Genomic DNA, 26343 nt, shown 5'->3' on the forward strand with positions numbered 1-26343 from the left:
ACTCTTAATTGCAAGAAGACTCTGACCCTGATCCGTCTCCATCTATTACCGAAGCTGATGACTCCTGCATCGAACATTCTCCAGCTAGAGCTACTTCTCCCACCAAAAAGCTGTCTTTCACTAAATTTATGCAACAAATGGGAAAGGATCTTTCGGTGCAATTCGAGGCTGACTTTAAGTATAGTAAGGAGCATCTCAAAACTCTAGATTATGATCATCCTCCAAAGGAAATGCTGAAGCTCCCTTTGCATGGGATCTTAAGAGAGACTTTTTATTAGAATCTCGAATCACCACTCTTGGTACCGGTGGCTCCTAGGAAACTTGAGTTTCTCTACAAGATAATTTCTCTCTCGGGATTTGATAAACTTCAACTCCCTCATCAATCCCTTGTAATAGAGTCTACTTTGAAAAAGTCTGCTTCATCAAATGTTTATGCCAATGCCAAGACCTAGCCTGCTGCTCCTGCAAAATCAACTCAGTCATTTTGACATGTTACTGGAGAGCATAGCTTCAATCCCCTTAATTCAACCTCTTCAGCCAATTGGATGGTGCCTTCAACTTTATATCCATCGTTGGGAGCTCATCACCTCCGATCTTTGGGTGCTGCAGATCATTCGAGAGGGCTACTCTCTACATTTCACTGCCCTTTCTCCAGATCATCCTCCAAGAGAGTCTGCTTTCAACCCTCGCCAGTCCTCCCTTCTTCAGGAGATTCAATCCCTTCTCCTCAATGCCATTGAAGAAGTTCCTGTAGATCAACAAAACCTAGGGTTTTACTCCCGCTATTTTCTAGTGCCGAAGAAGATAGGAGGTCTGCGACCAATCTTAGATCTCAGATCCCTCAACAAGTTTCTGGTCAGAGAAAAATTTTGAATGCTCTTTCTAGCCACTCTGTATCCCCTCTTGGCTCACAACGATTGGCTATGCTCTCTGGAACTAAAGGAAGCCTACACTCATATCCTAATTCACCAGGCTTCCCGAAAATATCTCAGATTTCAAGTGGCTTGTCACCACAATCAATACAAGGTCCTACCATTTGGCCTGACATCTTCTCCCAGAGTCTTCACAAAGTGTCTGGTTGTGGTAGCAGTGGCCTTGAGATCTCAGAGTCTTCAAGTTTTTCCCCATCTAGACTATTGGCTCATCAAAGACCCTTCATGTCAAGATGTTGTTCTAGCAACCAATCGCACCATCTTATTTCTCCAGAACTTGGGATTCAAGATCAACTTCCCCAAGTCACAACTTCTTCCGTCTCAAAGCCTTCAATTTATAAGAGCATTTCTCGACACTACTCAAATGAGAGCATTCCTTCCTCAAAATCATCAGGATGCTCTGATTCAGCTTTGTCATCAAGTGGACCAGCTCCAATCCATATCAGCCAGGCGAATGATGGTTTTTCTGGGCCATATGGCATCTATGATCCACATGACTCCTCTGGTGAGGCTCTATCTCAGAACACCTCAATGGGCTTTAGACTCTCAATGGTTCCAAGCGACAGATCTTCTTTCACAACACATTTCTGTGACATTGTCTCTTCGACAGTCGCTACAGTGGTGGATGATTTAATCCAATCTCTCCAGAGTCTGCTTGATCATATGCCTCCTCATCAAAAGGTTTTGACCATGGACCACTTATGCCTGGAGGGCACATCTGGATGGTCTTCAGACTCAAGGTCATTGGTCCATCAGAGAGCAGAACTTTCATATCAATCCTCTGGAGCTCAGAGCGATTTATTGTGCTCTCAAAGCTTTCCACTATCTAATAGTCGGACAAGTCCTTTTGCTTCGCACGGACAATCAAGTAGCAATGTACTATATAAACAAGCAAGGAGGCACAGGATCTCTCCTTCTTTGCCAGGAAGCTTAAAAGATTTGTCTTTGGACGACTGCCCGTAATATCTACCTCAGGGCAGTTTACATTCAGGGGGAACAGAATTACTTAGCAGATAAGCTCAGCAGAATTCTTAAACCTCACGAATGGACGCTCAACTCTGCAGCTTTCAATCCCATCTTTACTCAGTGGGGCACTCCTCAAGTGGACTTGTTTGCATCTCCCCACAACAAGAAGTTGCCCCAGTTATGCTCCAGACTTTACTCACCTCACCATCTGGAGGCAGATGCATTTCTACTGGATTGGGCACGCAAGTTTCCACCTACTCCTCTCATTCTAAAGACTCTTGTCAAAGTCGGGCAGGAGGCCTCCACCATGATTCTCATAACTCCTTAGTGGCCCAGGCAGCCTTGGTTCTCCCTTCTACTTCAGCTCAATGCCAGGGAACCAATGCCTCTGCCGATATTTCCATCTCTACTTACGCAGAGTCAAGGTACACTTCTACATCCCAACCTTCAGTCTCTACACCTGACAGCTTGGTATCTCTCGGGCTGAACGCAGCTGAACTTCGCCTCTCTCAGCCAGTGAGACTTATTCTAGAAGCCTCCAGGAAACCAGCCGCTCAACAATGTTATCAGCAGAAGTGGACTCGTTTCTCCTCCTGGTGTCTTCTTCATCACTATTATCCTCAATCCATTTCAGTTTCACTGGTTCTGGATTACTTTTCTCATTTGTCTGATTCGGGACTCAAGTCTACATCCATTTGAGTCCATCTCGGTGCTATTACAGCTTTTCACCAACCAGTGGAGGGTAAACCTGGTTGGCTACTTAGCTATATTTCTAAATTGATGGTCCCGTAAGCTAACATTGGGCAGGAAGGCACTGGCATATCCGCAGTATGGGCACTGCCTAAAGATTCTACCGGATTCTATGGATGACATCACAAACATGTAAGAATATATGCCTGTTGTCCTCGGAGAACACCTGCTACAGGTAAGTATCTTTGCTTTATTGGATCTGGTTGGCTTTACTGTTGCAGTGTCCTATTGACCATTATTTGTTGTTTGTGGTGAGTCTGGTACCTAGTGATTCCCACATGTGTCCTGCTTGTCCTCAGAAAAAGCAAAGTTTGTTATCTTTAGCAGATATTTCTCCTACCATTTGTTTTTAAACTCATTTATAGCACTCTGAAATAGTATTTATCTCATCAGGGAACCATCATTAAAAGCTGCTTTCCTTTCTCCTTGTCAACCAACAATTAACAGGGAACCATACATCATTCACAGCCTCTCCTTCCATATTCAGCTCTTGCCTGAGAGCCATCATGCATAGCTGAGTTGAACTGAAGGCTGGAAAAGAAGTAAAACACGATTAGGTTTAATTTAAACTGGCTGTAGATGCCATTCTTACTCATACTTCAGTCTCTGAATAATGTCATAGTTTTTTGGGGGTTTTTTGAATGGTTTTTAAAAAATGGTTTTTCTTTATTTACCAGTGGCTGCTGTCTTTCCTCGTGGTACTCTGGATGGGAGTCACCTGGCTGGCCCACTGGCTTCTGGGTTGCTGGAACAGCTCTAGCAAGACTCCTTCTTCCCCTGCTTCTACTCCCACGCCACTTATAGACAGCAGCATGTCCAGTGATTGGGAGGATGATAGCCTTGGAGATGATGTGTTTGATCTGCCAGTGAAAGCTGCCTCACCCAGATCCCTGCCCTGCATTCTACAATACCATGAAGGCACAGGGGACCTGCACACCCAAAACAAGTAACTATTCCTCTTATTTCCATTTTGACATTGAAAGATTAGGATCTTACCTAGATATTCTTCTTTCAGTTAATCTACTATGGATTCTGTATGTGTAGTGATTTATCTTTTTCCTTGAAATGGCTTGCAGAGAGGATATACTTACAACTTTGAGCACCTTTCCTATAGAGCTCAGTTTAGTCTCAAAGCAATTGAGCTCCACAGGAACAAAAGACAAGGGAAGCAGGGAAAGAGGAAGGAAACTCCACGCAACAACAAACAATTCTGGTCTGCTCTGCAACTTAGAAAACAATAATTAGAAGCAAGCATCATAACAATTGAAAAACAACCATAGTGAAACCACCTGTTGTGTGCAACTGGCACTAACAATAAGGGAGCTAGAGGCTGAAGAATATATTTATACATACCGGGGTTCTTATTGGTTAACCAGCTGGCTGACAGGAAAAGAACTCCAGGCCTGGAACACAGAAATATCCAAGGCAATAAGCAGGCGATACAGAGGGCGGGTCATACGGAATCTGTAGGCCAAGGAGGGAAAACGTAAAGGAGACCAACCGGTTGTAACATTTGGCCTGATCAATGTGTCCAACCCCAAGCTTCCCAGCTCCACTCGTCAACTGAAGAAGCATCTGGCCTTCGTATTCTTGGCCTAAGCCATTAAATCCCAATGCTGCATAAGTAAATTGAATGACCTGCATGAGTGACCTTCAACTGGGTCCAGGAACTGTTGATTTAGAAAGTCTTTTATTAGTAATGCAATATTTTAATATTAATCACTTGTTGGTCAGTTTTAAAATGAATAAAGAATTTAAAAAAAAAAAGTCGGCCTGAATGTTTTCCACTCTGGCCACATGGGTCGCAGAAAGATCCTGAAGGTGGACTTCTGCCCACCAAAAGAGCTGCTGAAGTTCCAGCCACAAGAGGGTGTGCCTTGATTTACCCCCCCCCCCCCCAACCACCACCACCACCCCCACCTGTTCATGAATGGCTTTCTTAAGGTTTTTCCTTCCAGGATGCTGTCCAGAGCCTGCAGGGCTAGACTGAGCTGTGGACTGGGGGCTCCTCTATAGAGGAGGTGCTCAAAGTTGTATTTCCTCTCTGCAAGCCAGTTCACGGGAAGGGATAAATCATCACACGTATGGAATCTGGAGTAGATGTAACTGAAATTAAGTTTGTGCCCAAACACCTTGCTAGTATTTAAAGAAATCCTCCATATTTTCATTGCCTAGGTTATATTTCTGCCACTGGGCTTCCTGCTAACAGAAAATACCCCGGTGTTTCTTTCACTGTTTTTCATGTCTACATACAATTTATTAGTGTTTCCCCTCGAGTTGTGTGTGTGGGCTGTGTAACCTTGTTAGAAACATAGAAAAAGACGGCAGAAAAGGGCTATAGCCCACCAAGTCTGCCCATTCCAAATATCCGCCCCCTGGTTTCACTCCCTTAGGGATCCCATGTGAATATCCCATTTTCTCTTAAAATCTGACACGCTGTTGGCCTCAATCACCTGCAGTGGGAGTCTGTTCCAATGATCCACCACTCTTTCGGTGAAGAAGTATTTTCTGGAGTCGCCATGATTTTCAGCGGATGCCCCCTGGTGGTCGAGGGGCCCATGAGGTAGAAGATTTCTTCTTCCGACTCGATAAGGCCCGTGATGTACTTAAACGTTTCAATCATGTCTCCCCTCTCTCTTCGTTCCTCAAGTGAGTATAGCCTCAGTTTATTCAGTCTTTCTTCATATGTGAGATCCTTTAGCCCCAAGACCATCCTAGTGGCCATGCGTTGAACCGACTCGATTCTCAGCACATCCTTTCGGTAGTGTGGTCTCCAGAATTGAACATAATATTCCAAGTGAGGCCTCACCATGGACCTGTATAGCGGCATCATGACTTCAGGTCTCCTGCTGACAAAACCTCTACGGATACAACCCATCATTTGCCTTGCCCTGGAGGAAGCTTTCTCCACTTGCTTGGCAGCCTTCATGTCATCACTAATGATCACCCCTAGATCACGTTCCGTCGTGGTCCTGGCCAAGGTCTCACCATTTAGTACGTAAGTTCTGTGCGGGTTTTTCTTACCCAGGTGCATTACCTTACACTTTTTAGCATTGAAGCCTAGTTGACATGTTGCTGACCACTGTTCCAACAGCAGTAGATCCTGCGTCATATTATCAGGCAAACTGCTTTTACCTACTATGTTGCAAAGTTTGGCATTGTCGGCGAACAGTGATACTTTTCCTCTAAGTCCTTGGGTCATATCTCTTATGAATAAGTTGAATAGAATCGGGCCCAAGACCGAGCCCTGCGGCACTCCACTGATCACGCTTGACGTTTTGGATGGGGTACCGTTTACCACCACCCTCTGAAGTCTACCACTCAGCCAATCCTCAACCCATGTAGTTAGAGTGTCCCCTAATCCTATCGATTTCAGCTTGCTCAATAGCCTTCGGTGTGGGACGCTATCAAAAGCTTTACTGAAGTCTAAATATACCACATCCAGTGCCTCCCCGGCGTCTAGTTGTCTAGTAACCCAGTCAAAAAAACTAATCAGGTTTGATTGGCAGGATCTGCCCTGGGTGAATCCGTGCTGGTGGGGGTCACGTAGGTTTTCCTCGTCTAGGATTATGTCAAGATTTCGTTTGATCAGTGTTTCCATGAGCTTGCACACTATAGACGTGAGACTCACTGGTCTGTAGTTTGCCGTCTCTGTCCTGCAGCCCTTTTTGTGGAGTGGGATAACGTTGGCGGTTTTCCAGTCCAAGGGGACTCTTCCTGTGTGTAGGGAAAGATTGAAAAGAACAGATAATGGTTCTGCCAGGACTTCTCTCAATTCCCAGAGCACTCTGGGATGTAGGTTGTCCGGTCCCATGGCTTTATTTACTTTGAGTCTTGATAGTTCGTAGTAGACGCTACTGGGCGTAAACTCGAAGTCTTGAAACGGGTCTTTCTGGCTGTCTCCCGTCTGAAGCTGTGGACCAGCTCCTGGCGCTTCACAGGTGAAGACCGAGCAGAAGTATTTGTTTAGTAATTCTGCCTTGTCAGAATCTGATTCTACAATGCTTCCGTCCGATTTCTTCAGGCGTTCTTTTCCTGTGACTTATATAGCTGAAGAAGGATTTATCCCCTTTCTTAATGTTCCGTGCTAGATCTTCTTCCATTCGGAGTTTGGCCTCTCTGACTGCTATTTTGACAGCTTTAGATCTGTCTAGATAGTCTTTTTCCACCTCTCGTTTGCCTAGATGTTTGTAGGTGATAAATGCTTCTTTTTTCTTTTTAACAAGGTTCGAAATTTCTGCATTGAACCATTGGGGTCTTTTGTTCTTCCTGTGCTTTCTTATTGTTCTTATGTAGCGGTTTGTTGCTTCGTGTAGGGTGGACTTCAGAGTCGACCACATATCCTCCACATTGTGAGGTTGTGCTTGTTTATGTAACTCCTGATGGACAAAATCTCCCATACGGTTGAAGTCTGTGCCTCTAAAGTTGAGAACCCTCGTTGCTGTGTTTGACTTGGAGAAACCTTTCTTGAGGTTAATCCATACCATATTATGGTCGCTGGAGGCCAGTGTATCTCCGACTGAGACATCCGAGACGCTATCTCCGTTGGTGAGTACCAGGTCTAGTATCGTCTGGTACCTGGTGGGCTCCAACACCATTTGCTTGAATCGTGCACCCTTTATGGAGTTCAAAATTCTTTTGCTGCCACATGTAGTCGCGGAGAGTGTGTTCCAATCTACATCGGGCATGTTGAAGTCCCCTAACAGTACTGTGTCTCCCCTTAGAGTGATGTTCTCTATGTCCTCGATTAGTTCTAGGTCTTTGTCTTCCTGTTGTCTTGGAGGTCTGTATATCACACCAATGTATAGGCATTTTTCATTTCCTCTGGCCAGATTCACCCAGAGGGATTCCCCAGTGTATCTAACATCTGTAATTCTGGTAGTTTTGATGTTATCCTTAGTGTATAGTGCTACCCCTCCCCCTAACTTGCCCTCTCTGTCGCGACGTAGTAGATTGTAGCCTGGTATAACCATATCCCACCCATGCGAGTCTGTGAACCAGGTTTCTGATATTGCTACCACGTCTAGGTCAGCGTTTATTATTTCAGTCTCTAATTCTAGAATTTTATTGCCCAGGCTGTGTGCATTAACATACATAGCTTTCCAGATCTGTGAAGATTCCCTTTTGGGTTAGAGTGACTCCTAACATGTTGTTTTTGTAGGACAAGGCAGTAAGCGAATGGGATGGGCTTATTTATATTTGTATTATAAAAGTGATTTTTGACCCATATTTCAGTAACCAAAACATTGTTGTTTTTTTTCTTTCAGTATCCAGAATTCACCAGAAGTTTTCCCCTGTCCCTCAGTGGGTAACACTTCTACACCTCGAAATCCTTCCCCTGAATGTAGCATCAGGAGCAGGAAGAGGTGAGGCTCAGAAAGAGAATAAGAGACTTAGGAACACTGGGAATCCTAGATTAGAGCTGTTGGTAAATGGGATGCCTGTTGTAGTAGTACAGAGCATGAGGTAGGTCTATATTCTCTTATATGCATCCAACTGTCAGGATTGAGTGGACTACCTCTTATAGGGGCCAATGCAGAAAAGATTTCAGTGCAGGTGCTAACTTGCATACACTGCATTAAAACGAATGCAAAGATAGTGTTTAGTGGCATGCAAAATATTTTTTATGTATTTGGCCATGTGGCTACTGCATGAAAAATTTGTCAGGTCTGGGCAACCAACCTCCCCTCGCACTTTTCTGCAATACCGCTTCCTAGCAGTACCAGTACATCGACTTCGACATCATCATCAGTGTCGCAGGCATATCTCGCATCGAGTCTCTTGATGCATGCCTCTCCTTGAAGCCATTGATACAGGCTGTCATTTCTGAAGCATGCCTCTTCTTGAGGTTACCAATGCTACGACACCCTGTGACACCTATGGTACTAGCTGAGTAGCATACAGTACCGATGCCTCCTGTTCATAGATTGATCTTCTGAGTGATATTGATTCCTTTCGGTACCGGTGAGTATTGATATTTCCATCGATATCATCACCAGCATCACGGACATTTTCAGCATCGAGTCTTTCAATTCATGCCCATCATCAATGCAGGCTGTCATTTCTGAAGTGCACTTCCCCTTAGAGTTACCAACACTTCATTACCCTGCGACACCTACCGGCTTCATAGTCCTTAGTGCCAGTGCAGTCACTAATCATGTAGGGGAAATGTATGAGGCACAGCTGACCATCAGCTTACAATTAATTTGACTTCAGTGCCCCTTTTTCTCTATTCGATATTGATCCAGCTTACTTAGCATTGGACTCTGCTCAGTATTAATCCATCCCTACTCTGTGTTATTTGCCTACATCAGGACTTGGTACAGATGCTACATTTTACCTCGATATCATTGCTACTCCTGTAACTTCATTTTCAATGACCGGTACCGGTGCTTCCACTTGACACAGTGAAGCTCTGCATTGCAGCATCGACAGGCATTGACATCCCACGGTGCCAATGCCCGCTTTTCTAGATTCAAGCGAGCATCACATGGTACCGGCTATCCTCCTCTTTGAACGTCAGTCAAGATCTGATTATTTTTGGCATTGTTCTTCATCGTCATCAGATTGGTACTGTCGGCGTTGAAGAGGCTCTTCTCGATGTTTTCACAGTCAGCATTGAGCACTTTGAACTTTCAATGTTGGGCATTTTTTGTGCTTATTTTCCACTGTGCATAGTTGCATTGTCAACATATTGGGATGACTCTGAGGGATCCTCTATGACTATACACTCTTCAAAGTTGGATAACTTCTTCTGCTTATCATGAACACTCCTGTAAATCAGAGGTGTTCCTTCATGGGTGTAGAGCCTACTAATCATGGAACTCCTCTGCTGATTATCTCTGTCACTTTACTTCCATACAGGAATTCATCAGGGATGTAGAACTTGTAAAGATGGATCACCTATTCTACCCATCATACCAACACTGCTTTTTGCATACCAAGCTCCTGAACAGAGGGATCCACTCTGGGTGTAGAACCTGTTAAGCTTTGAACTCATCTATTTTGTCACAACGGCCTCCACTCTGGGTGTAGAGCCTTTAAAGTGGATGTTTTTCTCTTTCGCAGATCTCTGCTAGAACAGCTCACACAACGAAACTATCCAGGACACTACTTATACATTTATGCAAGAATGGCTTTTGATGCATTGATGTCTCATTCAGAGCAGCGCCTTGACTATTGCTAAGACACTTCAGTCTCTCATATGCACTTTAATATTCAAAATCGTTTAGTACATATCCGATATCTGGATACTTATTTTCTACAGTCCTCAGACATTCGTCTCTTCCAGGCCACAATCGTTTAATTGGAGTCGCACATTGCTTGCAGTGGAATTCATTGAGGCATTAGATTTTGATGAATCTCAGGAAGTTCTTAAATTGCCTCTTCACAATTAACTCAAAGACGCTATGTTTAAGAACTGGGAGATACCTCTCTCCATCACTATAGCTCCAAGGGTGATTCACTCTCTCTACAGAAGCCTTTGGCATGGTTCCTCATTGGAGGCTCTTAATTCCATGGGCCAAAGTTAGGGCCCAAAGTCGTGAACTGGATTAGAAGCTAGTTGACCGACAGATGCCAGAGGGTCGTGGTTAATGGAATTTGCTCGGAGGAGAGAAAGGTGACTAGTGGAGTGCCTCAGGGATTGGTGCTGGGACCGATTCTGTTTAATATGTTTGTGAGCGACATTGCTAAAGGGTTAGAAAGTAAGGTTGGCCTTTTTGCAGATGATACCAAGATTTGTAACAGAGTGAACATAAAAAACGATCTGAAAAAGTTAGAAGAATGGTCTAACATCTGGCAACTAAAATTCAATGCGAAGAAATGCAGAGTGATGCATTTGGGGGGTAGAAATCTGAGGGAACTGTATGTGCTGGGAGATGATAGGTTGATAAGCCCTGACGGGGAGAGGAACCTTGGGATGATTGTGTCTGAAGATCTAAAGGCATCTAAACAGTGTGATAAGGCGGTGGCTGTAGCCAGAAGGATACTAGGCTGTATAGAAAGAGGAATAACCAGCAGAAGAAGGGAGGTGTTGATGCCTCTGTATAGGTCATTGGTAAGGCCGCACTTGGACTATTTTGTTCAGTTTTAGAGGCAACTTATTGTAATGAGTAAACACCATTTTCTATTGTAATATACACCGTCTAATGATTGGGGGGAGGGAGAGGTATATTTTACATTTTTCTTATTGGGGAAATAATAGAGGAATGATGGGAGGGGAGGGTGGTAATTTTATGTATTGTAAGATAAATCAGAAAGATTGTCAAGTGATGTGTTTAATTGTATTGTTTTATTGTTTGTGCACTTGATGTAAGATTGAAAACGAATAAAGAATTCAGTTTTGGAGGCAATATCTGGTAAAAGATATAAAAGACTTGAAGCGGTCCAGAGGAAGGCAACGAAAATGGTAAAGGGGTTTGAACCAAAAGAAGTATGAGAAGAGGCTGGAAGACCTAAATATGTATACTCTGGACAAGAGGAGGGGACATATGATACAGACATTTAAATACTTGAAAGGTTTCTTCGGCCCCAGCACTGTTGCCTGCTGGCCGCCGGAGCCCTCGTCTATCTCCAAGGGGAGAGGAGCGTGGGAGCACTGCTCCGCCCCCCTCCCGAACCTGCAAGGGATCGCCGACCTTAAAACAGGTCGCACCGACTAAGGCCAGCCTTTTTTCTTCGGCCCCAGCATTGTTGCCTGCTGGCCGCCGGAGCCCTCGTCTGTCTCCAAGGGGAGAGGAGCGTTGGAGCACTGCTCCGCCCCCCTCCCGAACCTGCAAGGGATCGCCGACCTTAAAACAGGTCGCACCGACTAAGGCCAGCCTTTTTTCTTCGGCCCCAGCACGGTTGCCTGCTGGCCGCCGGAGCCCTCGTCTGTCTCCAAGGGGAGAGGAACGTGGGAGCACTGCTCCGCCCCCCTCCCGAACCTGCAAGGGATCGCCGACCTTAAAACAGGTCGCACCGACTAAGGCCAGCCTTTTTTCTTCGGCCCCAGCACTGTTGCCTGCTGGCCGCCGGAGCCCTCGTCTGTCTCCAAGGGGAGAGGAGCGTGGGAGCACTGCTCCGCCCCCCTCCCGAACCTGCAAGGGATCGCCGACCTTAAAACAGGTCGCACCGACTAAGGACAGCCTTTTTTCTTCGGCCCCAGCACTGTTGCCTGCTGGCCGCCGGAGCCCTCGTCTGTCTCCAAGGGGAGAGGAGCGTGGGAGCACTGCTCCGCCCCCCTCCCGAACCTGCAAGGGATCGCCGACCTTAAAACAGGTTGCACCGACTAAGGCCAGCCTTTTTTCTTCGGCCCCAGCACGGTTGCCTGCTGGCCGCCGGAGCCCTCGTCTGTCTCCAAGGGGAGAGGAGCGTGGGAGCACTGCTCCGCCCCCCTCCCGAACCTGCAAGGGATCGCCGACCTTAAAACTGGTCGCACCGACTAAGGCCAGCCTTTTTTCTTCGGCCCCAGCACGGTTGCCTGCTGGCCGCCGGAGCCCTCGTCTGTCTCCAAGGGGAGAGGAGCGTGGGAGCACTGCTCCGCCCCCCTCCCGAACCTGCAAGGGATCGCCGACCTTAAAACAGGTCGCACCGACTAAGGACAGCCTTTTTTCTTCGGCCCCAGCAATGTTGCCTGCTGGCCGCCGGAGCCCTCGTCTGTCTCCAAGGGGAGAGGAGCGTGGGAGCACTGCTCCACCTCCTTCCCGAACCTGTAAGGGATTGCCGACCTTAAAACAGGTCGCACCGACTAAAGCCAGCCTTTTTTCTTCGGCCCCAGCACTGTTGCCTGCTGGCCGCCGGAGCCCTCGTCTGTCTCCAAGGGGAGAGGAGCGTGGGAGCACTGCTCCGCCCCCCTCCCGAACCTGCAAGGGATCGCCGACCTTAAAACAGGTCGCACCGACTAAGGCCAGCCTTTTTTCTTCGGCCCCAGCACTGTTGCCTGCTGGCCGCCGGAGCCCTCGTCTGTCTCCAAGGGGAGAGGAGCGTTGGAGCACTGCTCCGCCCCCTTCCCGAACCTGTAAGGGATCGCCGACCTTAAAACAGGTCGCACCGACTAAGGCCAGCCTTTTTTCTTCGGCCCCAGCACTGTTGCCTGCTGGCCGCCGGAGCCCTCGTCTGTCTCCAAGGGGAGAGGAGCGTGGGAGCACTGCTCCGCCCCCCTCCCGAACCTGCAAGGGATCGCCGACCTTAAAACAGGTCGCACCGATGGCGTGCCGCCGAAGGCGCACAACTAAGGCGCGTGCGCCTTAGCACGCGCCTTTGCGAAGCGCCTGGGCGAACAGACCTCCAACAGATCGGACATCTGCACTACAGACCCCGTCCCCAGAACTCCAACCTGGTTCTAGGAAAGAATAACCTCCCGTCTTCACTGAGCGAGAGACAGTGACCAACCCTGGTCCCAAGTGCGCGCCTCTGTGAAGCGACGGTGAAGAGACTGTGAAGGGTCTGCAGAGAGGTCCTCCTACCAAATTGGAAGGTCCTCACAGACAGAACCTCTAGACGATAAGTAAACTCCTTTTGTCAGTTCTGTTTGTCTCTTCTATTTTACCTCCAGCCATCAATCCTCCCTCGGCTGGCCTGCTCTCCAGTCATCCCAATCCCTCCTTTGGCTGGACTGTGTTTTCTCCTCCCAATCACAACCTCAGCCTTTTTACCCCATTCTCCCCTCCTTTTGTCAGTTCTGTTTGTCTCTTCTATTTTACCTCCAGCCATCAATCCTCCCTCGGCTGGCCTGCTCTCCAGTCATCCCAATCCCTCCTTTGGCTGGACTGTGTTTTCTCCTCCCAATCACAACCTCAGCCTTTTTACCCCATTCTCCCCACAGATAGATCTGTATCATGGCCTGCCCCATCTGCTTACCACTTTTTCTACTCTACCTGATCTGGTTCAGAATTTGCCTAATCAACTCACTTACCCCAACCCCTATCCCTGTCCTTAACCCCTCATGCCGTCCAGTAAAATCTAAAACCCCCACTATCTCTCACCGCGCATTATATGACTACTCTGAAGCAGGCCCCTTCCCAATACCAATTCTGCCACCACTACGCAGACCGTCCAAACAACACATAAAAAAACAACGATCACTAAAAAAACTAACTTACTCCCACATTTGTCCAATCGATCCGGCCAACTATCAAAACCTACATGGCTCCTACTTAAATATAAGATCCATGAGGAACAAGTCCATACTAATTAAGGACTGGCTGAAAGAAACCAACCCTGACTTCGCCCTATTTACAGAAACATGGCTATTATCCGACAACGATATTATTATCCAAGACTGCCTCCCTCCAGGCTTCAAAATTTTATTGCTAGCTAGGACCTGGGGTAGGGGGGGAGGCCTAGCCATAATTTTTAAAGACAACCTACACTGCTCTATTCTAAACTCAAAATCCACTCCCAACCTCGAAATTCTTTCAGTCTCACTATCATCCAAATCCTTAACGGCTGCGTTAACAACAACTCTGTTTTATGTTCCACCAAAAAAATGGAACCTTGCCAAGGATGACTTCTTCGAATTCTTACTAACTAACTCTCTATCTAGCCCTTACAACCTACTATGTGGAGATATTAATATCCACCTTGAAAAAATAAACCAACCTGAAACCACAGAACTCTGGTCACTCATCTCTTCACTAGGGTACCTCAAACCCCCCCCCCCCCCCAGTTAAAACCCATCAAAAAGGCCATCAGTTAGATCTTGTTTCTTTCTCCTCTCGAGAGCTACCTAACCCCAAAATAATCTGGAAACAAGAACACTGGACCGACTCACTATGGTCGGATAACAGCCTCTGCAATTTTGAACTTGATTGCCAACTAAAAACTACGAGTCCAACAAATTATATCCCAAACACAAGAAATAAAAAATTCCATACCAGCAGAGGTAAGATAAATCCTGTAGAATTCTGGTCTCACTATGAGATCATATCAGAACAAAACAAACAAACCAATCAATTCATGAACTCCTGGATTACTGATAGCACCAATATCCTAAATAAAATGGCCCCCATCAAAACCCGCAGAAAGAGAGTTAAAAACCTAGAGGGCTGGTTTGACACAGAACTGCTAATGCTAAAGAGAGACCTAAGAAAATCGGAAAGACTTTGGCTAAAATCAGGAACGCAAGAGCACAGAACCGCCTGGAGATTAAAAGTAAAAACCTACAAAAATCGAACCAAAGAAAAACGCAAAAACTTCTATGCCCTCAAAATTGGCGACATCTCAACCAACAGCAACAAGCTTTTTAAGCTGGTAAATGATCTATACAATATAGAAACATTTCAACACACCCGAAGAGCCCACTCTAACAGCAAACAGCTTGGCGGATTTCTTCACCTCCAAAATACAAAAACTAAGATCCTCTCTTACCGACCCAACCAAGCCCCACTGGTGTTACCCTATTCTACTAGACTCAGGCGATTCCAGAGCTGACCTGTTCTGGAACACATTCTCACCCATAGACTGGCAAACTTTTAATAAACACTACAATAAGTATGCCAACTCCTACTGCAGACTGGACACTTGTCCCCCTAATGTCATGAAATCGGCCCCAGTCAATTTTAAGGCCAAAATGCTGACTTGGATCAACTCTCTACTATCCTCGGGGAAGTTCCCAGTAGAACAAGGGCACATTATGATTACACCAATTAAGAAAAATACTAAAGAGCCTTCTAACATGGCTTCCAACTTTAGACCTATCGCCAATATCCCCCTGGTTACCAAAATAGCAGAAGGGATAGTAAACACCGAACTCACCACATACTTAGAAAAACACAATATCTTGCACGACAATCAATCCGGCTTCCGGTCAGGTCACAGTACCGAAACAATTTTAGCTTCCCTGCTCGACTACCTTCATCAACTATTCAGCCAAGGCTCTTGTGCTCTAAATTGCAAATCGATCTAAGTAGCGCATTTGACTTGGTTGACCACGACACTCTACTAGACTGTCTGACTTCTATTGGAATCTCAGGTCATGTTCTCAATTGGTTCCATGGATTCCTGACAACAAGAACCTACAAGGTGTTCAAGGACGATACTACCTCCTACAGCTGGGACAACCCTATTTAACATCTACCTTGTCTCCCTAGGAAATCTCCTACAAAGCTTAAAGCTCAAATTTTTCATCTATGCTGACGACATCACAATAATCATTCCGCTCTCTTACTTTACCTCAGAGTTTCTAAACTCGCTATCCTTCACCCTAAATCAGATCGAACTTTGGATGTCAGCGTTTAGACTAAAGCTAAACCCAGAAAAAACTAAACTCTTCTTAGTATCCCCAAACGACAAAATTAAGGAAACTACGATACACATTAATGGACTTGACTACTGTATTGAGCAATCATTAAAAATACTAGGAGTCATTTTAGACAAGCATCTCACTCTGGAGAAACACACTGACCTAGTGTTTAAGAAAAGCATCTCGGTGCTCTGGAAACTCCGCACCATTAAAAAATACTTTGATGACACCTCCTTTCGTCTGCTGGTCCAATCTTCCATTCTTAGTGTCCTAGACTACTGTAACATCATTTATCTAGGCGCCTTCAAGAAAATCACCAGGAAGCTGAGACTGGTCCAAAATACTGCCATCCGCCTTATCTTTGGCCTGAAGAAATGGGAACACATATCCCCTTTCTACAACAATTTGCACTGGCTGCCATTCGAATCCAGAGTTCTATTTAAGTTTTCTTGCATCTGCTACAAAACCGTATCTGGTATGTCACCAGCTTATCTTTACCCCCACTTCAATCTGAACTATAATAAGAAGAGCTCCCGCAGATCAATTTTGTTCGCTTTTCCCTCACTGAAATCGTGTCATCTTAAAAGATTCCTCGAACGAACCTTCTCTTTTCAAGCGGCCAAACTAAATTCATGGCTCGCCCAAATCATACTTGACTGCTCTTCATACCCCCCCTTCAGAAAAAAGCTCAAAACTCTACTTTTTAACGGACCAAATCCCTAACGCTCCCCTCTTCCGCCATAACGTTTCCCCTTCTCCACCTTAGAAAACAGATTAAAACCCTTCTTTGCAACAGACCTATCCCTTAACGCCCCCCTTCCCCCATCTCACCCCCCCTCTCCTCTTCCTTACTTTTCCGCCCGACCCCCTTCTAAGTTTGTTGCTCCCCCCCCCCTTTTTTTTCCAGCTAATATGCTTGGTTCCCCCCTCTCTTAAACTTAATTGTATCCTACTACAGCACACTCTGTATGTACCCCGTATTTGGCCCTTCCCTCACCTAAATTGTTAATGTAAACGAGTTTGACCCTACGATTGCTTTGTTATGTTCTTCTTTTTTCTAATCGCACTGTATGTAATTCATCTATCTGTTGTGAACCGCCTTGAACTCCCTGGGTATGGCGGTATACAAAATAAAATATTATTATTATTATTCATATAGAACGAAATCTTTTCTAGAGAAGAGAAAATGGTAAAACTAGAGGGCATAATTTGAGATTGTGAGGAGGAAGACTCAGGAGCAATGTTAGGAAATTCTTTTTCACAGAGAGGGTGGTAGATGCCTGGAATGCCCTCTGAGGGAAGTGGTGGAGAGGAAAATGGTGATGGATTTCAAAAAGCGTGGGATAAACATTGAGGATCTCTAATTAGAAAACAAAGAATGTAAATTAAAGAACCAAGGCCGGTACTGGACAGACTTGCACGGTCTATGTCCCATATGAGAAGATTTGGTGTAGAATTGGGCTGGGGAGGGCATTAATGTGAACTCCACTAACTTGGAACATGGGGATGTTACTGGCCAGACTTTATGGTAGATATCCTGCAAACAGGATAGTTGGATAGGCTGAAGTGAGCTTGGATGGCAACTTCAGCATTTGGAATCTAGGACAATACAAGGTGGACTTTACAATCTATGATCCAGAAATATCAAAGAAGAGACAAGTTAATTTAATCATGTATTTTTAATAGTTATAACTAATGGCAGACTGGATGGACCGTTCATTTACTGCTGTCATTTACTATGTTAGTATGTAATTCAATCTTCACCTAGATTGTCTCACGCTATGGTTGCAAACCACCCTCAGGGAAGGTCAGTTCCCTCCGGAACTTTGCGAAATCATAATCACCCCCATACTAAAAGACCCCAAAGGCCCAATAGACAACCCAACAAATTATAGACCAATCGCTTCTATCCCACTATACATCAAACTCATAGAGGGTCTAGTAGCACAATATCTATCCAACTACCTAGAAGACCACCACATTCTGCATCCAACTCAATCTGGTTTCAGAGCTATTAACAGCACAGAAACATTACTGGTATCCTTACTAGATATAGCCCGACAGCACCTCAGCAAAGGAAACAAGTTACTAATCATCCAACTCGACCTTTCAGCAGCATTTGACCTAGTAGACCATCCAATACTTTTCCAGATACTAGATGCCATAGGAATAACTGGTAAAGTTCACAACTGGTTCCAAGGATTCCTTCAAACAAGATCATATAGAGTTAAGTCAAAAGATCTTTTATCCGACCCCTGCGGAGTACCACAAGGATCCCCACTATCGTCCATACTATTCAACCTCTTCATAGCTTCCTTAGGCACTGCCCTAGACGCCTTAAATATAACTTCTTTCAGCTACGCAGATGACATAACAATCATTCTCCCATTTGACATCCAAGATCCCATCTCCAATGGATGCCTGAAAACAACACTGGAAACTGTAGAAAAATGGATGATGAACCATAAGCTGAAACTGAATGTGGAGAAAACCAAATTCCTACTACTAGAGAAGGAACAAAAGCCATCACTAACAGAACTGGAAGTAAACGCAATCAAATATCCTATACAGAGCACTCTCAAAATTCTAGGAATACAATTAGACAGACGCTGCACTATGCAGACACAGATACACAAAGTCATACAGAAGGCATTCTTCACCATGCGAAACATAAGAAAAATAAGAAAGTTCTTTACCAAAGAACACTACAAGATCATTATACAATCCCTCACACTCAGCACCTTGGATTACTGCAACAGCTTCTACCTACCATGCCCAAACAACATGATAAAACAACTACAGACCGTTCAGAACACAGCCATCAGACTCATCTACTGTCTCAGCAAATTTGACCACATCACCCCCGCCTATGTAGACTCTCACTGGCTTCCGATAAAAGCAAGAACTCAATTCAAGTTCTATTGTCTACTATTTAAAGTAACCCATGGAACTGCCCCCTGTTACCTAAACAACCGCCTATACCGCTACCACTCATCCAGATCAAGGAGAACTCAAAACCTATTCACTTTCCCTCCTCATAATGGTACCCGACGTAACAAACTATACGACAGCCTTCTAGCGACACAGGCAGCGAAAATTGACCCCACCATCACCAAACTAATGATCAATACAACAGACATCAAAGTGTTTAGAAAAGAAATCAAAACATTTCTATTCAAAAAATACGTCCCTACTAACTAATCTTCTCCCCTTTCGCACAAGCTCTCCCTCTCTTGAACAACACATTAGTCAAGTCTAGAACCTTTCCTTCCAAAAATATTCTTATTCCTAAATAAGCATCTACCTCACTATCCAACAAACTTCTTACGTCATTGTTAGGTAACTTCTCGTCTGTAACCCGTATATACTGATATTCTCCACTGTACCCTGTTATCACTTGATTCTCTGCTATGTAATTCTTATAATTGAATCCTCTACCACACCATGTAAAGTACATGAATCACTGTTATGTAATTCTCTAGATAATATTTGTTACGCAATTTTCTCGGTAATGTCCAGATCTCTTATAATTTGTAATCCGCCTAGAACCGCAAGGCACAGGCGGAATAGAAATCACTAATGTAATGTAATGTAATTTGATGAACCAAAAAAAAAATAAAACCTGCAGTTCCATGCATCACCATCTTTTTTCCTCGTCACAGACAAATTCTAAGATCAATCAGGTTTTCAACTACAAAATGTCTGCCACTGTACCATCAATGTTGCTATCCTTGTCAAATAGACCAAGGGGATATTCACCATACTTTATTGAGGTCTTCTACGCTTCCCTCCCCTGCTTGCACTAGAAAAAACTCCTGCCAATTACTTCTTTATCCTAAAGAATTTGTAGGGTTGGGAGTGGCTGTAGGGAAGGCCATTAACACATCCTTCTAAAGATGATCTTATGCCTTTGCAAGCCTCACTTGTATTCATATATGATCTAGCTTCATAATTTCTAGACCTTTTACAAACATCTGCTTCTCCATATGTTGTTGCATGCTTCTCCTATTTTGGAACATGTCATAACGTTCTCTTCACAGTTGCTTCATTTATGTTTTGTGCTCATATCCAGAAAGGCCATTACTTCAAGTTGAGACATTTCTCTATTACAAGTCTCACTTTATCTTTCTTTTCTTTCTTTCTTTCTCTCTTTCTTTCTCTATTTCTCTCTTTCTTTCTCGCTCTCTCTCTCTTTCGTTCTCTCTCTCCAAAGGTCGCTACTATCAAGTATAGCTACCAATTCCCATTTCTGCTACATCCCTTCCAGATTCCATACGCTAGGTGTTCAAATCCCAACACGCAATCTGGGCATTGCAGAAATCCAACACTTTTCTGGGCACATATTCCACCCCTTTAGACTGAGAGTTAGAGAACATATGCAGTTACAATTTCTGCAAGCAATCCATGCAGAAGTCTCTTGCAGTTGCTCTGGTTCTTTTTTTTTTTTTTTTTTTAGCTTAAAGTTCACTTTCTTGGTGGCTTCAGTGCCTTGAGATCCCATCCAGGTGGTCAACTGTTGGAGGAAAGGATGCAGTCCCACAGTGCCGGACTTACTGCTTCACAGAGAAACTCTGGTGGATCTGTGGAACCAGCCTGCTGTATGCCACCCTTCCCAAACTCGGGGCCCCTTCCCCTAGGAGTTTGCTTGCCCAGTGACATTATCACGGGTTTTTAAGCGCAGGCTGTTTTGTCTGGAGAGAAACTGACCTGGATTTCAAAGCGCAGACTGCCTTTTTTGCCACCAACCATGTGGCATGGATCCATGGGGGCGGAGGTCATAGTCTGTGTGTGGCTGACTGGCAGTCCGAAGATCTTCTACTCTGATCATTTGGAGAAGTTTCTAGGGTAGAAAATCCTTTTCCTTCTCCCAGCTGCTATTAAAACTGCTGACAGGCATGGCACTGCAGAACTGTGAGTACACCTCCATTATTTCCTTTGGGAATTTCAGAGATGGCTTGCTGAACGCTTAAAAAGTTGTTTTTTTGTTTTTGGGGTTTTTTTTTTTGCAGTTTCTGAGGTTAGGGTTCATGTCTACCACCTCCCCAGACCCCAAATCGCTATTTTTTATTTTCGTGTTTTGTTTGTTTCCATTTTTGGTACGAATTTGCTGGCAGCGGCCATCTTGGATTTTCATCAATCTTTTTTTCATAAGAACATAAGAATCGCCTCTGCCGAGTCAGACCACAGGTCCATCATGCCCAGCAGTCCGCTCCCGCGACGGCCCCCTAGGTCAATGACTTGTAAGTGATCTATTGTCTCTGACGGCATTTATTGGAGCTTCAGGCTCTTTTGTGCAGGGAATCTTTTCTCCATTTTACAGACGCAAGTGTTGTTCTCCGTACTGTACCTTCCTTTCTGCTGAAGCTGATATCAGCCTTCCATGTCCATCAGGAGGTTCAGTTACCTGCGGTTCATCCCTCAGGTTCAGAGCATGCTTATTCAGATCTTACGTAAGTTGGATGTCCAGAAAGTCTTGCTCCATTATTTGGAGAGGATTTATGATCACCTTTTTGTCCTGACTGCTGCACCTCACCGTAATCGACTGGCATTCAAGTCCCCAATCACTCAATGGATTCAAAGGCCATTTCCGCAACTTCTGTCATCTGCAGCAAGCAGCCACCGATTTTGCTTAAAGCCCACTCGACTGGAAGTGTGGCTGTGTTTCATCCTGATGAAATTTGCAGGGCAGCCACTTGGTCTTCTCTTCATACTTTTACCTGGTTTTACCGAGTGGTTGTGTCAGCTCATTCTGATGCCACTTTTGGGGACCTCAGTGTTGAGGTTAGGCTCTTCTGTCCCTCTCTATCTGTTACCATTGCTTTGGTATGTCACCTAGGGTAGTTTTTCTCAAGTACCTAATTTCATTTTAGTTTGATACATTGTAAACCGCTTAAGTCAGTAAAATGCAGGAGCGGTATATCAAATCTTAAATAAACATAAACATATGGAACCTGGAAGGGACGTAACAGAATGGTAGATTAGGTTTCTACCTTCAATTACCTTCTTTCTGTTAGTCCCTGTAGGATTCCTTAAGATCCACCCTCTCTGTATGCACTCAGTTGTTGAATAACCTGCTTCTTTCTGCCTTGATTGTTCTTTCAAGCCAGTTGATGAATCCTGTGAGCAGTATTCCCCTTCTGTGAGTATGCTTTTCTGAAGGCTGGCTCATGTAGGTGCTCGTTGCACGCAGCAGGTTAGTTCTACATTGTTCCTCAATGTTTGGCTGGATTGTATTTGTGCATGGTTATTATGTGTTTCATGTTTTGCAGAGCACACCAATTCAGATTTTGTTTGTGTTGCTGGGGATCTTCTCCCATACCCCCTTGTCATGGATTTGTTCAGGTATGTTACTTGGCTTTGGGCCTAAACTGGATATGTTCTATAGCTTTCAGGCTAAGGGGATGGAGCATGTGCCCAGAAAAGTGTTGGATTTCTGTAACTCCCGGATTGCGGGTTGGGATTGAACACCTAGCATATGGCATCCTACAAGGACTAGCAGAAAGAAGATTATCAAAGGTAGAAACCTAATCTTCCATTTTTTATTTTTTATTTATTTTTGCTACTCTCTGTGTAGTAATTTTAAAAAAAGGGCAAAGATGTCCTACAATGGCACCTTTTACTTTTATCTCCATTGCATTTCCTGCTCCTGAATTTTATTCATTTATTATTTACAGACCCTTTGATTCCTTTTGCCTACTGCACTCCATTCTCTTGAAACATAGGAGTCACCCAGTGTTGACACAGCTTCTTTGGCACTCTGGGATTATGGGTTATCCCAGGATAAGCAGGCAGCATATTCTCACACATGGGTGACGTCACCGACGGAGCCCCGCAGCGGACAGCCTCGAAAGCAAACTTGCTTGAAGATCTCGAGCTAGGGCCTCCTTATCTGCTGTCCTAGACTATCTGTTACATTTATCTGGCGCTGGACTCAAGTCCTCAGTTCGAGTCCACCTTAGTACCATTGCTGCTTTTCATCATCCAATTGACGGGAAGCCTATCTCTGTTCATTCTGTGGTTTCCCACTTCATGAAAGGCCTTTTCCACATTCATCTACCCCTTAAGCCTCCTCCTGTGGTTTGGGATCTTAACGTGGTCCTTGCTCACTTAATGAAACCCCCGTTCGAGCTGCTAGTGCGGGCTCACTTGAAGTATCTTACTTGGAAGGTGGTGTTTCTTATTGCTCTCACTTCTGCCCGTCGGGTCAGTGAGCTCCTTTCACTGTCTTCCATCATGATAAGGTGGTTCTCCGTACCCATCCTAAGTTCTTGCCTAAGGTTGTTTCTGAATTTCGCATCAACCAATCCATTGTTCTCCCTGTGTTTTTTCCTAAGCCCATTCTCTTGATTGTAAGTGTGCGCTAGCCTTCTACTTGATGCGCACCGCTCCTCATCGTACTGCTCCCCAGCTGTTCATCTCTTTCGATCCTAATCGCTTGGGTTGTTCTCTTTCTAAGCGGACCATTTCTAACTGGTTGGCCGCTTGTATCTCTTTTTGTTACGCTCAGGCTGATCTCTCCCTCCCGGGTCGAGTCACTGGCCATAAGGTCAGAGCGATGGCGGCGTCTGTTGCTTTCCTCGAGGAAATCTGTAAGGCTGCCACTTGGTCCTCGGTTCATACGTTTACCTCGCCCTACTGTCTGGATGCTTTCTCCAGGCGTGATGGCCGTTTCGGCCAGTCCGTTTTGCAAAATTTGTTCTCCTAAATTGCTAACTCTCCCTCCATCCCATTCTGGTTAGCTTGGAGGTCTCCCACATGTTGAGAATATGCTTCCTGCTTGTCCTGGGATAAAGCACAGTTATTTACCGTAACAGGTGTGTTATCCAGGGACAGCAGACAGATATTCTCACAACCCACCCATCTATCTGAACTGAGGCCACGCTGAGGAGACACATGCCCTAGACCGGGCGGGAGGGGCACACGCGCATGTGTGGGGCAATCGCAAGCTTGAAGGTCTTCAAGCAAGTCTGCTTGCGAAAACGTCCACTAGGGGGCTCCGTCAGTGACGTCACCCACATGTTGAGAATATCTGCCTGCTGTCCCTGGATAACACCTGTTACGGTAAGTAACTGTATTTTATTGTAAACTACACTGAATGAACTATGTTTGTAGTTCTAATATAAAATCTTTTAATAAATGAACAAAAAATAAATGGCAGATTGGTAAAACAGCAAAGGCTTGGAAATCTGTGAGAGGCAGCTTATCTGGGGAAGAAGGAATAGGTGTGACAGGGGAAGAATAAGAATATGAAATGAGATGCAGCAGGGAGGGATGTGGACCATGTCAGGATAGCATTCTTTCTATTTTGAAACATAGCAGGGTGGGATGGGAACCAACATTCTTTGTATTGTTTTGATAGTAATGCCATAGAAGATAAATCATCTGCTGCCATATTCCTATGGCATCTGATGCTAGGACAAGATCATCTGCTAAGATTGAGCTGTAGTCATAAAGTACCTCTTCCATATCTTCCCTTTCTCCTGACAGGTCACTTTTATGCAACAGCCCCAATGTCAGTCGTATCAGCCAGGAGTCTCTGTGCAGCGATGAATCCTCCAGCCCTAGCACCTGCCACTCTTCACGCTTTGTGGATGAGGACTGTCAGCATGCCTTTGAGCCCAAGAACCTGCTCAGTATGTTTGAGAATGTCTCAATGGAACAAGACTAAAGAGAGCAGGAGGGCATTTAGAGCCATCAGGAACTTGGGCACAAAAGCTATGGTTCAGCATTGAGAGGAGGATTGGGCTTCTGCTGATCCCCAGGACTGCTTATTCACGTTTTGTGGGTGGGAAATAGTGTAAAGATTGGAAGATTAATTCCAGCAGTTACATTTTTTTTCAGGGGGGGATTTTATTCCAGTGTTAGTGAGCTGAAGTTGTTTAGATATTCTGTTTTTTAGGAAGATAATATTATTTATGTTATTGCAGCTAGCAGTGCACATTCAGTGGCATCATTCTACCTGTAATCTTGCTACCGATGCTGTTGAGTAGGTCATTCTAGGATGGAAGGGAATATGTTTGTGAAATAAAGAAACATGTTACTAGCAGCAGGTACAAGTATTTCAAGTACAAGATATTATAGCCTTTTTTTTTTTTTACTTCCCAGATGGCTACATATCATGGGAAACAGAATTTAAGGGTTTTTTCTCCCATTGAATTTCCTCATGATTCATTTGACTAGGATTTTGTTCTGGGATTGGTGATGAGGTTTTGCAATTGCTTTGCAATGTTTTCCACTTGTTTCCTATTGCTACTGATTCTGTAGCATATCTTGCTGCTTAACAAAGATACTTTCAAGCCAAGAGTCATTTTCAAGCAATTTTCCTATAAAAGCTTCAGTTATATATATTTTTAATTACAGTGCTTCGCAAATGCTTTTTTTCCAAAATGATTTAAAGATTCTTTAGTTAAAACAGATTTTTGCAAAATAAAGCATTTACGTGATTAAAAAAATAATCTGTGTATCTATGGCTTTTTTGTATTGTTAGTCTTTTTTTCACAAGATCTGATCCACTTTTCCTTACTGGCATCAGATACATATACAAAAATTTAAAAGATCAAAATTTTCACCCCTAGGGAAAATGTTCTTTAAGGTCTCTTGATTGAAGGAAACTTGTAAAACAAGCCATGTTCTTGCTGTGTCCTGTTAAAGTGGTGATAGAAATTACTGAGAGAAGCTTGATCAGCTATCACTGTTGATCACTTCATGCCATGCCCTGCATATGGTTTCTTTGGAATTAATAAAAACATGGCATTTGGTAGTAATGAATATTCTAATTAAGAAACAAAGTGACTTCATTTTGTTTCATTTATTCTCTGAGGACATGCAGGACAACTGATTCCCACTGATGGGTAATAAAGGCAGGCTAGGTGGTCCTGCTCTAGACTCAGGGGACTGGGGGCCCAATTCTCAAAACTTACCATACCTTTAACGATGGTCGCTAAACTGATTCTAGCCGGTTTGGCGTGCCAGTATTTTACCTGCCAGTTATCAGAATAGCTTACTGTTATTTTTTCCAAGCTTCCTAGCAATCTCTGACTCTGCCATGCCAATGTAGTGCAACAAGGTCTTTAATATTAAAATAGTAGTAGAATGGGCTCATTAATATTTAAAGAAGCACACCGAGCGATTCTCTATCATCGCTGGATGATTCCCTAACCTTGTGGTGCCCCATTTGTAAACTAAATTTTCTGGCAGTGTCTAAGCTGTCATAGCCTTACTTTCCTGTCAGTACTTCAGCCAATCAGCTAAGACCCACCAACATCCATAGAAGGGGCCTTAGGTGCCTGGGCCAATCGGAGCCTTAGATCCCTCCCTGGTACATCCCAGGATGAACCGGAAAGGGAAAGACCCACCATTTTGAAGAGGCAGGCCTGCCAGCCAGAGGGAGTAGGCATCGTTCTGGCTGGCCTTCATCATAAAGGTACAGGGGAGGAAGGAAGTTGTTGAGGGGGGACGGACTCTGGCGGC

At 44.6% G+C, this 26343-nt stretch overlaps 1 protein-coding gene across 8 annotated transcripts in view; it reads left to right on the forward strand.

Moving 5' to 3' along the window:
- Positions 1–25318, forward strand: part of PKMYT1 (protein kinase, membrane associated tyrosine/threonine 1) — a 105883-nt gene extending 80565 nt beyond the window's left edge. For all 8 annotated transcript variants that reach the window (XM_033946892.1, XM_033946893.1, XM_033946890.1 and 5 more), the window contains exons 6-8: positions 3326–3594; positions 7916–8014; positions 24361–25318. In XM_033946892.1, coding sequence (XP_033802783.1) covers positions 3326–3594; positions 7916–8014; positions 24361–24541 — 549 coding nt within the window. In that variant the 3' untranslated portion in view covers positions 24542–25318. The remainder of the gene's footprint in view (positions 1–3325; positions 3595–7915; positions 8015–24360) is intronic.
- Positions 25319–26343: the final 1025 nt, after the last annotated feature.

Source organism: Geotrypetes seraphini, chromosome 5 (genome assembly GCF_902459505.1).
Source record: "Geotrypetes seraphini chromosome 5, aGeoSer1.1, whole genome shotgun sequence".
In the NCBI taxonomy this organism is placed as follows: domain Eukaryota; kingdom Metazoa; phylum Chordata; class Amphibia; order Gymnophiona; family Dermophiidae; genus Geotrypetes; species Geotrypetes seraphini.